Below are 12849 nucleotides of genomic sequence, written 5' to 3' on the forward strand. Positions count from 1 at the left end.
GGCTAAGCCCAGGGGCGAGGCTTCCTTGGAAAACTGACAACGACCTGCTCTTCTGATTTCTGCCTCGGTACAGCAAGGACGAAGCATTGAGGACTCCCACACACACTCAAGGCACAAACTTGACATGAACGGAGTGGACACAAACAGGTAGTTGTACCAAAACATGGACACAATGGTGCACAGACACAAATACAATTGCTTAGCAATACCACAGTAAGGTCTGAACATAGAAATGTCAGCCACTCAACATATTTAATTAAAAATGGCTGTAAACAGGATATACAGTATGAAGACAGACATGCTACACATCAAGACTTACTAAAACCATAGTAATTTTTTTTGATTGAAAATGATTAAAGATAACTATTCCTCCAAGTTAGCTGTACATTACTGTTTGCGTAACATTATGGAAATTGTACTCGTGTCTATTTTATGTATGCATGCATCACTTGCTATGTGTGTTTTTAAAATGGGCTAATTATAAATCAAATCAAAAGACAGCACAAGCCATGGATGGGTCAATTCAATCAAAAATAGGCTATACAGCAATCAAATTGCACTTGAGGAGAATCTAACTTCAAATGAAAATACAAAAAGACAGTTTGTATAGCAGTAAAAATCATGGTCTTTATTCAACAACAAAAAAGTCATTACAATGGAACAAGACTGTAACAGTGGTTATACATCTCTGGTGAGTTTCCAGTTAAAATAATTAAGACCTCAATGTTTCATGTGTTGAAGTTTTTAAATCCCCTACTAAATGTATAGGTTTTGCATCAAACTGATCGGATCCCCCACCCATTTTCTATAATTGGCATGGTACTGGCAAGGTGATAGCCATTGATTTTTGAACCCAACAACCTCACCATAAACCTCTCAAACTAAAAAAGCTGCGTTAACACAGGCAGCCCAATTCTGATATTTTTTTCCACTAATTGGTATTTTTATCAGATCAGCGCTGAAAAAGATCTGATGTGAAAAGATCTGATGTGATAGGTCAAAATAAATTAGCATAAACAAGTTCAGAATTGGAGAGTTCAGAGGCCAAATAATTAGTGTCATACAAGTGCAGCACTGTTTTGTGACAGTGGCTATGGTTTCAGTGGGAGAAAACAGATACATTAAGCAAAATATCATGCACATAAACAAATTATGCATATCCATAATAATAGGAAAATAGGAATAAGAAAAACAATCGCATGATACATCTTGGATGTCATCAATACAGACCACCCAATGTGGTTTCTGTCCCAAACTGTATTGGTGTAAAGTAGGGAAAATGAGCGATTAAAGGGATATACTGCATATAAGGACAGAAAGAAGCCCAGTTCCATTTTGGACCCTATCCACTAACCCTTTTTGGTGTCAACTAATCATAAAGGACAGCAAAGGCCTAAGCAACGTGGTGATGGCCCAGCCCTCTGATAGACCAAGTGGAGCTTCTTCCATCTTGCTTACCCCTCTTCAGCTCTTTCAGATCTGTGAACTTTGAGGGTTTAGGCATTAGGGGAAGGTGCTAGAGAACAAAATAGAACCAGTCCAGGGTATACAACAGCAGGACAGGTCAGAAGTCAGAAGTGTAGTAAATGGCTGGCAAAAATCATGTGCCCAGTTCCTCCATTTTCTATGGTTGGAAACTAAAATGGTCTATTCTATCGGTGAGTGGACTGACCATGTTCTTGTTTACTTGGCAAGGAATCCTTAAAGGCTGTCATGCTAGCCCCATTCAAGCAAGGAGAAGATGGCATAGTATACCACACAAGTATGACAGAGTTCCCCTATTAAAGACCATTCCAATGGATAAAGGCAAGCGCTTCCGCAAGATGTCACATTGAAGAATACTGAAAGTTTAACAATCAAAGCTGTTGAGAATAAAGGTGTCATAGTAAATAGTGGTTTTGGCACACTCCAGCATCACAACCCCCAGTGGTGCTTTTTCCTACCTTGACACCACGGCAGCAGAGTGGGTAGAAAGGAGAGACAAAGAGAGAGAGTGGGGGGGGGGGGGGGGGGGTGTTCTCAGAAGCTGTTGAGGTCCTGCAGGGTCTGGTCCAGGGTGGCATGGATCTTGAGGTTCTCCTCCTTGGCATTGGCCAGTCTCTCTGGAGAGGGAGATAGATTCATAATTTACACTTCGTCTGGATTCGCAGGGGAACACGGCAAGAATCCCTAGGTACCACTTTAATGGAGCTCTCTGTCATAAGGGCTACAGAACACTGCCATATTCAGCCGTTGTCAGTTTATGACAACTGACTTAAACCCCAATAATTACTTCAGCCGATTTGCTAACCGTCGCAACGGTTTCTCATTGCGAATATGATTTTGCCCAATATGACTCAGGGTTTGGGTAATGTTACCCTCTAAAAATATAACATGACATTTCTAAAATGGGCAATCTTCAGTGATAGGGTTGCAAAGGGAAGGTATATTACTGGAACATTTCTAAGTTTACCAGTAAATTACCAGAATGTTGATAACTTTTCAATTTTATTTTATCAGATGACAACTTGGTGGTCTTTGAGTTCCTCAGATTTTCATGTGTCTAATTATCTCGGTCTGTGTGGCCTTATCACACGTAAAATATATAAAATAATCAAATAAGATTACTTTTATAAAGTTGGAAGAGTTGCAGAGTTAATTGAAATAATGCCATTGTTGATTAGATGCTTTCTTCTTAATTCAGCTATTTTCTCTTAAACCATATGGTCTATTCACTAGAAACTCGGACACAGATAAAAATTAATAAACGATTACATTTTTGAAAATGTATTCAAGTATAAATCACCAGAATTACCATAGATTATCTGTTAATTACCAAATTTACTTAAGAGTCCAGTAACTTTGGTAAATTACCGATAGCTTTGAAACCCTATTCAGTGGCTTAACTTGCTTTCATGAACCAAGCCGATATACAAAGGCCGCATTTACAAAGACAGCCCAATTCTGATATTTTTCCACTATTTGGGCTTTTGATCTTTACACATCAAATCTTTTTTCAGAGCTTATATGATTGGTCAACAATATAAATTGGGCTGCCTGTGTAAATGCAGTATAATAAGTATCCAAAACCCAGCATTAACAGTTGGTCCCCAGGATACACATTGAGCAACACCGCTATAAAGTGTAGACAGTAAGACAATCAATCAAGTGGATGTGAAAAGGCAAAGTAGTAGAGGGTAGTAAACAGAATGAATAATACTACTAAACAAAAAATACTAAATAAGCAAAGAGTACAGAAAAGGTCACATTACCTGAGCATGGAGTAGTGGGAAGATGAGGAAAAAATTGCCACAAGAGGGCAGACTAACTAAATTAGCCACTAAGGCAGCGTTTCCCAAACTCGGTCCTGGGGACTCCAAGGGCTGAATGTCTCGTTTTTTTGCCCTAGTACTACACAGCTGAGAAATATGGTAGGACACTTGATTTCAACATCTGAACATAGTGGACAGGCTAGCATGCTGTTCAAACAGTTGGAGACAGACAGAAGGGTGTGTTCATAATTAAACTGTTCTACCTTGTTAGCTAGCAAATCAATCCAAGTTCGCTATATATCCCCTTTTTGTCCCCATCCAAATTGGTAGTTACAGTCTTGTCCCATCGCTGCAACTCCCGTACGGACTCGGGAGAGGGCAAGGTCGAGAGCCATACGTCCTCCGAAACACGACCCTGCCAAGCCACACTGCTTCTTGACACACTGCTCGCTTAACCCAGAAGCCAGCCGCTCCAATGTGTCGGTGGAAACACCATACAACTGGCGCTAGAGTGCGACGGGACAAGGACATACCTGCCGGCCAAACCCTCCCCTAACCTGGACGACGCTGGGCCAATTGTGCGCCGCCTCATGGGTCTCCCGGTCGCGGCCGGCTGCGACACAGCCCGGGATCGAACCCGTATCTGCCACTCGGGAGGCCCAGCCTAAACTATTTTGATAAAATAATAATGTGTGTTTCTTATGGTTGAGGAAGGCTGATATTTAGCCTTGGTATAATCTCACAAGCCCTGAATTCATTACATTATTGCTGACCGTTTGAAATGAAATGCATTTGACTTTTAAATTGTACAAAGCTTAATTACAGAAAACAGTCCAGATCAATCCAGATATATTGTGAATCGCTCAGAAGTTAAAAAAAAATACTAAATCTTTTTTATGCTGTATCGCCCAGCCCTAAGGAATATTTGAAGAGAATGGCCACTCGTTGGAAGCCCACTAAAGCACAGTGTAGGAAGAAAGTGTAAAGTGCATATGGAAAAGGAATGTGTACACTGAGGAAGGGAATACCTGAGCAACATGGAGACTCAAAGGCTACAAAACAAGTGGATGCTATAGGACCAGTAAAAGGCCGCTACACACTTTAGAAAATGATGCAAATTTTGGAACGGAATGTATACGAAGCTCTGTCGCTCTGTTTGTGTAGGGTGTGTTGTGCCTTTAAAGTAATTGTGGAACGTTGCAGAAAGAAATGTCATGAACAGAGCTGACGTGACCCCTATTCTACATGTCAGAGGAATGTTTGTTCTACATAATGTTTCAATCTGAACATTCCACAATTTGCCCAGTTGAACACGGCCTAGGATAGAGTCACTGGGAAAAGTTGATAGAAGAGCAGTCTCTTGGAGTAATGTTTTTCCTCATTGCAAGAAAAATATTCCAGAATATTCAACCACTGCATCCTTAAGTTGAAGTGAATTTACTACAAATACAATATATTTTTTCCATCACTATATCAGGAATATGTGGTCATATTCAAATCTGATTCAAGTTTTTCTAATCTAATTGAAATCTATATAATCTTCAGAGTGCCTGCTGATTTTCCGGAAACCTGATTTTTTGCTGCTCAGTGCTCAGCTGCTGCCCCTCCTTGATCTGCGATGAACGCCGTTGAAGTTTGTAGGCTACACCAGACGTTGTACACAAAGGACATGGTCGATATGTTCCAACTATTGCATTTCATGCCTCAGTAGGCTTTTAAACATAAGTGCGATTTCAAGTGCTTTTTTCAGGAGGGGGTGTTCCAGAGGAGCTACACCGGGATTATGCGTGGGCAAACAGGATGTGAACAGGACGTGAGCGCAGTAATTTTACCTGCCACACCAGAGATGTAAACAGATGCGGAATCAGTAGCACTCGGTATCTTCTGCCAGGAATCTATTGACTTTGGGTCCAATATGACAACCATATTTCTCATGACATCAAAAATGAAAGTTGAATAAAAATTATACAACCATCTAGTCAATTAATTAACCTCATTCATTAAATCAACAATTGAACAGTAGTTGGCTAGCTGTCTGTACTTTGCAGGGCAGAACAAACACACATCCATTTTGACATCTTTGTCCTGTCAAATCAGAACATAAGGGGAGGGGTCTACCCTGCAGCATCCTCTGCCTCAAAAGTTAATACAAGGAAGACAATCTGCAACTGCCTTTCCATTCGTCAGCTGGTTTGAATGTGTAAAAGTTTCTAAAAACCATTGATACTACAGGATTACAACCTACCTCCAATTATGAACTAGGAAGACTACAGTTCCGTTTATATATTTGTTTTTCATACAGGTAGGCCTACTGCTATTGTATTGATGTAGCCTACTACTATTATTCATGTTTCTATTACATTTTCATACTATGAAGCTGAGTGAATGGTATAAATCCTTTGACACAAAAAAAAACAATTTCAGGCACTTTGTATGGTGTTTACGTGCATGGACCCGAGAAAAATAGACTCCAAAACGTAAATTGTACGTTGCTGCTACAGCAGCCGCGCAACATCTACGCTTTACGCACGCGACGATGTAGCAGGTAACATCGACTACAATAGGACTATCAACTTCGTATCACGCAAGTCTCACTGTCTCAGTTACAGTAGTGGTGTCATTTTCAGCAACTCTGGCTAGTGGCTACGATATGTCAGCAAGTAAAACGTAGACAGTAGATCTTGCTGCAGATAATGTCCTGGCCTGTCATAATATAAGACAAACAATTAAAGCTCCCACCGTGTCACACACATTAGCCCTTGTTGCTTGTTTTCTTTGTGTATTATTTCCCATGTACATTTGTTTTTTGTTGATAATTGCCAAAATAAAAGGAAAACACTTGAGTAAACGTCTAGGTGCAACAACGGCTCAGCCGCAAAGTGGTAGGCCACACAAGCTCACAGAACAGGACCGCTGAGTGCTGAAGCGTGTCAAAATGGTCTGTCCTCAAAGCGAGATCGGTGTGGAAGGACTTGACTGGCTTGCACAGAGCCCTGACCTCAACCCCATCGAACACCTTTGGAATGAATTGTAACGCCAAATGCGAGCCAGGCCTAATCGCCCAACATCAGTGCCCGACCTATATCTATCTGACCATTTTATAAATTGCGTGAAATCACAGCATTTTGCGAACCCACTCGCCCCGTCGCTCCAAGATGACCCGGATCAAGGACAAGACGGGCAACTACAGGAGATCAGATGCAACACAGAACAAGCCCAAACCGAACATTAGTTAGGCTGTAAAACAGACACTAGATGGGGTAGATGTTCACATTGAAATTATTTTATGAATGAGTTTATTTTTTTAATCATGTTCATATATCATGTAAGCTGCACTGCTATTCAGTTTTTTGTATTGTAAACTGCTAAAGTGCACTCGTGGCATATCTAGTTGTATGTGTAAACAAAACCTATCCATTATTTGATATCTTGTTTGAATGAACTTGTTGCGAGTGGCTCTAGATAAGAGTAAATGAGCAAATGTTTAATGAAACCTTGTGCTTTGCCCTTAAAAAAGGCATTGTGTTCTTATTGCTAGTGCTAGCCTAAACCCCAATGTGGAGGCACCATCACTACTGCCAACACCTCTGCTCTTTAAAATCAGATAAATGTACAATTTCTACCATGACTATTTGTGGAAAAACAATTAACATGGTAAGAGCACCAGAAACCATTTGGTGTTTGTGATGTCACTTTGAAGCTACTCTAGGCCAAAAAACGTATAGGAAAAGGAGACAGTAGACAGGTTTTTCCTCCTCCCTTTGTTCAACATTTATAGAGAATCACATGTAGAGAACAGGGTGAAACAATGGACAAGGCAAAGATGGTGAAAAGAAAGGAGAGAAAAAAAAATTCAAAGAAGTGTGCAGGCTTGAGCACAGTGCAGACAGTGACCCAAAGAAACAACAATTACTGTTGCCCAAAAGGAGGGGGAGAGAGTGAGGTGAGGGAGGGTGTGTGGAGGGATAGAGAAATGGCGAGAGAAAGTGGGGGAAAAGAAACAGGACAATAAGAGTGAAAAGAAAAGCACTAAAGGGAACAGATTTAACAACCACGTGAGGAATGAGTGAAGATTGACAGGGGGGGGGGGGGGGCAGGAAGGGAGAGGGAGGGCGAGAGAGAGGACCGCGCCACCGAAATGGATGTTCATCAGGAGGACTGAGACGAAATTCTTGAAACCACAACAGGGGAGTGAGCAAGTGAGCTTCCCGACATTTATCTGAAAACACAGAGGGGTTGAGAAACCGTGACTACAGATTCTGAGAATCATTACATTGTGACGATTAGTAGCCATTGGGTATCACCGACTCTTGACAGGTAAAATTGCAAGCATTCAGTTATTCGGTTATTAGACTTCATGAACCACCTTTTAATGTCACACCACTCATATCACACTTAGATATTTTTCCAATCACAATTTTTTTTTAAAAGTATAAATCCAGTGTTGGTTGGCAGTTTTTGTTGCATGACTCAAGCTTTGCTTTTGCATGTTGTAGTTTGGTCATGGTCGGCCATCTCTTTAGAAACATGAACACACTACATGGATGTTAGGGGATGTGTTATAGAGTCAGGTGTTTTTCCTGACCCCCTGACTTCAGTGCAGTGTTAGGGGAATATTAGATTTACTCAGTCAAACTCCACAGTCCCTGCACAACAACCACACACACAGCGAGCCCGTATTTACATGGAGGTCATGTCATTGAGGGCGTGGTCCAACTCCTCGCTAATGGCCTTGTACTTGAGTTTCTGTGCATATAGCTCATCTGTTCACGGAGAGGCCAAAGAGTGAAGGGAAAAAGAGGAAGAGTGGAGGAGAAAAGGAGGCAAAGAGAAGATAAGGAGAGAGCGAGGGAAACAGCCCAAGGGAAAGTGATGTATGCTAAAATAATAGTCTGATTAAGCCAGAACAGGACTTTTTCCATAGACGGTGCATTGGGAAATACAGGAGTTTTAAGGCAAAGCGGCTGGATCCTACCTTCCAGATCATCTATGGTCTTTTCCAGCTTGGCCACAGACCTCTCAGCAAACTCAGCACGAGTCTCAGCCTAAGAAAATAAGTCAAAACAAAGCAATCAATCAAGAAACTACTAAAACCTAGATGACATAGATTAAATATGTTAACTTGGAGAGACTACAAAAGGAATTGAACCAAACTAACCTCACTTTGTGAATAAACAAAAAGGTGACTAGACCAAACAAATGCAATGAGCAAGACAAAGAAAAATACAAAGGAGACATCCAGACAAACAGATCGGAAACAAAAAAAAAAACATCAATTAAATACTATCAAACATATCTCAGACGAAACCTTGGAAAAAAAACAAAAGGAAAAAAAAAAAAACACCCCAGACGCCACACAAGATACTACAAGGGGACATTTCAGGGACATGTCAACACAGATGTCAGACAAAAACAAACAAAAGATGGCCTTCCCTGAATTTCGCTTGTGAAAGTGTCAACCATCTGCAATTATATCTACCGAACTAAGGAGGCTTTTTTCATTCTCTAAGTCAGGGTTCCCCAACTGGCGTCGCAATATATTATTTTATTGTTGGGACATAAGATAGTAAAAACACACGCAGCTCCAAGTGATTTTAATTTTGGAAATCTGTTCCAAAGTATTCCCTCGCATAGAGATATACAGTGAGCTCCAAAAGTATTGGGACAGTGAATTGTTTTGGCTCTGAAATGATACAATGACTATGAGATTAAAGTGCAGACCGTCATCTTTAATTTGAGGGTATTTTTTATTCATATCTGGTGAACCATTTAGAAATCACATCACTTTTTGTACATAGTCCCCACATTTTGGGGGACCAAAGTATTGGGACAAATTCACTTATATGTCCCATATTCCCAGCACGCAATGATTACATCAAGCTTGTGACTCTACAAACTTGGATGCATTTGCCATTTGTTTTGGTTGTGTTTCAGATAATTTTGTGCCCAATAGAAATGAATGGTAAATAATGTAGTGTCATTTTGGAGTCACTTTTATTGTAAATAAGAATAGAATACATTTCTAAACACTTCTACATTAATGTGGATGCTACCATGATTATGGATAGTCCTGAATAAATCGTGAATAATAATAATAATAATAATGAGTGAGAAGGTTAGACGCACTACTAACCTCTCACCTTTGCAAAAACAGTGGAGGTTAGCATTTTAGGGGGTATGATATTTGTGCGTGGGTCACTGTCCCAATACTTGGAGCTCACCGAATGTGATCATATACAAATGTAAAGCAAGGTTTGAAAATATTATGTTTTAGTCAAATTTTACATCTTAGGGCTTCTTGCGGTCAATTTGCAAACTACAAATTATTTGTAATTATTTTCTGGCCCCGACCAGCTGCTAAATAAAAACTTCAACAATTTAAACATAATAATAATAATAATAATAATAATAATAATAATAATAAGCTCGCGTCTGAATCTAGTTGATGATCACTGCTCTACAGGTTATCCACTTACCTCTTTGAGCTTGTCGGTCAGGATCTTGATCTCTTCCTCATACTTGTCCTCCTTCTGGGAATACTGTAGTAGAAAATAGAGGATTGTCAGTTTAAAGCAGAGCATGCACACACCAAAAAATAAACTGACATGACCTCAATCTCATGTAAAAAACAGTGTGTCAATGCTGCAATAGAAGGATTCCTAAGAACATGCCATTATAATGCATGCCAAATTAGTTCAATATCAAGGGCAATCCCTGTGAAGTCAACAGCACGTGTGACTTGGCTCCTTCAGTGGTTAACTTAATTCATCCATCTATCTACAGCTCTAGAGATCCCAGAATTCTTGCTGAGATTTCAATTCTGGGTGGGGCCTTGAATACGGTTGGATCACAGTGTCTCAATTGCCCAATCACTGATTGGCTAGAAAGAAAATACATATCCGATGAGTGTTGTGTAGAGTGAAACGTTCAGGATGTTGTAAATAGAAATGTACCAACAAACAAAAAACTGTAGATAGTCATTTGAAGCATTCTTATGCAAAACATTTCTATTGACAAAGTTCTGAAACATTTTCCCCATAGGACTGGCCACTGGTTTCCCGGGACTAAATCTGCCACTGGTGAAACAAATGGAGGAATACGAGAACACTACTGTCCATAAAAGATGGAAGTAGAATACCACTGATCTAACCATTAAAGCAACTTTAAAACAACACTAAAGCAACTTTGCTTGCAGGGATGTTTACAGTGCATCTGCTCTGAGCAGATCTGGACATCCATATGTAGGAATGTAGAGGGAACAATCATAAACCTGGGTTGTGTTCATTAGGTCACGCAATGGAAAACGTCAAATCGTTTTGCAACAGAAAACGAGTCCTGGTAGCCTCTCCTGTTTTAGTCTTTTCTGTTTGGTGCCTAATGAACATAGCCCTGGAAGAAGTGTTAATCTGTATTCCACTGCAGTGTCATTGAAGGATACCGATTACAAATGTGGTGCAAAGGAACAAGTCATTATGGCACCATTGCCTCTTCAATGTAATGAGAGCCATTAAGAGTAACATTTTGTTCTCTATGTTATATTAGACCAAACCCTTAACTTAGTATGGGGGTGTTTGTCCATGCAGGCCTTCGGTCCAATCAGAAATATGGAGATTAAAGGAACTCAATGCCTCATGCAAGTGTGACCTTTCTAGAAATTATAAACATAGGCAGTAAAGGGCATTGATGACAAGAATGGTTGTCTGGGAGAGGTAGGGGGTATTCAAGACTGGAATGGTGGTAAACGCCAAAGGGAAATTAACTACACAGACCAATTAACCCAAGGGTAAGTGCCTGAGGTATCTGGATATGGACTACACACACACACACTGCCAATGTTGTTCAAGGCAGAGTCAATACAGAACCCTTGTTAAGGGTGAATACAGCAGCTGTACTCTCAAATACAAATGCTGCACACAGATAAACAGGTACAGTATACAGTACACACCAACTGCAAAGGCAAATCAATTAACACACAATACTTACAAAAATCGCTTCCTCAGAGATGTATACAGTCACAAAAAAACATGCCCACACAGGTAACATGCTGGTTTAATCTGAGGTTCATACAACCATGTAAAATACCAACACACAGACACACTACCTTCTCCGCCTGGGCCTCCAGGGACTTAAGGTTATTGGTGACATTTTTCAGCTCCTCCTCCAGTTCAGCACATTTACTGGATTTGAGGGGAGGTCGCCATTGAGTTTGTTTCAAGAGAACGAGAAGACAAGGAGAGATGACACAGTAGGCGACGAGGGCAGAGGGTGGAGCAGTGAAAAGAGGAAGGAAAGAGTAGCAGTGTGAAAACATTGGCAATACGGTTTAAGATAATTGATGGTGAGAGATGACAAATGGAGTTGGGAGGAGTGTGGAGTAGATGATTAGGAAACACAAAGAATGAGTGCCTTATGACAGAGAAACGGCAGAGATGAGGCTAACCACAAACCGCAGCGGTTACAGACCCTTGACACTACCATATCTCCATATTAAAGTGAGCCCACGTCACAACAGGAAATCAGTAGAACATCCTTAACCAAAGACAAGCTATACGAGCAATGTTCACTGTCGTTAGAACGGCATGCGTTAGGCTGGAGATGTCCTTATAAGGGCATTGAAAAGAGTGAGTTGTGCATGCTCGAGTTCTCATGAGTCAATTCTTAATTGTGTTCAGTAGGGCACACCGTAGCAAAGTGTTTCTTACTGGATGAGTTCACATAGCATCACCCATTTTCCATCCTACTAAACACAACGCGAACTCTCCCATCGACTTTAGAGCAGTAGGATGTCACTTCCTTAACACGCACACTGGATTTCATGCAAACACAGGTTGAGAAAAAGAGTAGGGAAGGGAAATGGAGGCAAGCGCGAGTCAAGGAGAGAAGGCAGATACTGAAAAGAAGGAGAGGTTGGAGTCCTGGAGTCATACAAAGAGGACCACCCGTTTGTCCTGAGGCCACGATTCTGATTACTTCTTTCTCCTCCTCACTCACACACAGAAAATACTTTCTATGTCCACCTATTGAGATCTTTTAACTATAAATAGTTCCTATATCCATAAATCTCAAGACTGATTTTCTACCAATGGTATATTACACTAGAGCACATCTAGTCAGTTGAGCATGAACACACTCTCATACACTTTTTTCTCTCTTACACACCATAAAGTATAGGCACATTCCCCAAACACACATAAACAGTAGGGTGTCCAATCAAAAACATGATTTTTACCAATGGGTAAAATAATGTTAATTGTGTAGATAATCCGCTGAGAAAAAAACAAATGGTCCAAACCTTATGTCTCTATCATAAGTTATTGGAGTTAATAATAAATAAATAAAAATCAGGAAAATAGCATTGCGTCAGGTAGGCTGGATTCTGTGCAAGAACTAAAGCTACCGACTACCTGACAGGCTCACTTTGACCGTTAAACTCATCTTTCTTCTCGAATCAGCAGGACATAAAACAGAGCTAAGATGGATATAGATTGAGACATGACATGTATCATTTTCATATTTTAGTAGACGCTTTTCATATTAATTAGAAATTCCTGTTTTTAGAAGATTTCTCACAAAAACAAGCGTATCTCTGAAATGTCAA

The 12849-nt window shown here is 40.4% G+C and overlaps 1 protein-coding gene across 3 annotated transcripts in view; it reads right to left on the reverse strand.

The window, feature by feature from the left end:
• Nucleotides 1-206: 206 nt before the first annotated feature.
• Nucleotides 207-12849, reverse strand: part of LOC311132816 (uncharacterized protein) — a gene marked incomplete at its 5' end in the record, with an annotated part of 38514 nt that continues 25871 nt past the window's right edge. Inside the window, 5 exons of one of the 3 annotated variants that reach the window (XM_084166159.1) lie at nt 207-1486; nt 1944-2102; nt 7936-8014; nt 8227-8296; nt 9728-9790. In XM_084166159.1, coding sequence (XP_084022285.1) covers nt 1474-1486; nt 1944-2102; nt 7936-8014; nt 8227-8296; nt 9728-9790 — 384 coding nt within the window. In that variant the 3' untranslated portion in view covers nt 207-1473. The remainder of the gene's footprint in view (nt 1487-1943; nt 2103-7935; nt 8015-8226; nt 8297-9727; nt 9791-12849) is intronic. The other 2 variants (XR_014613544.1, XR_014613545.1) reach the window with 2 other exon arrangements.

The sequence above is a fragment of the Coregonus lavaretus genome (assembly GCF_964263955.1).
Source record: "Coregonus lavaretus genome assembly, chromosome: 7".
Classification (NCBI taxonomy): domain Eukaryota; kingdom Metazoa; phylum Chordata; class Actinopteri; order Salmoniformes; family Salmonidae; genus Coregonus; species Coregonus lavaretus.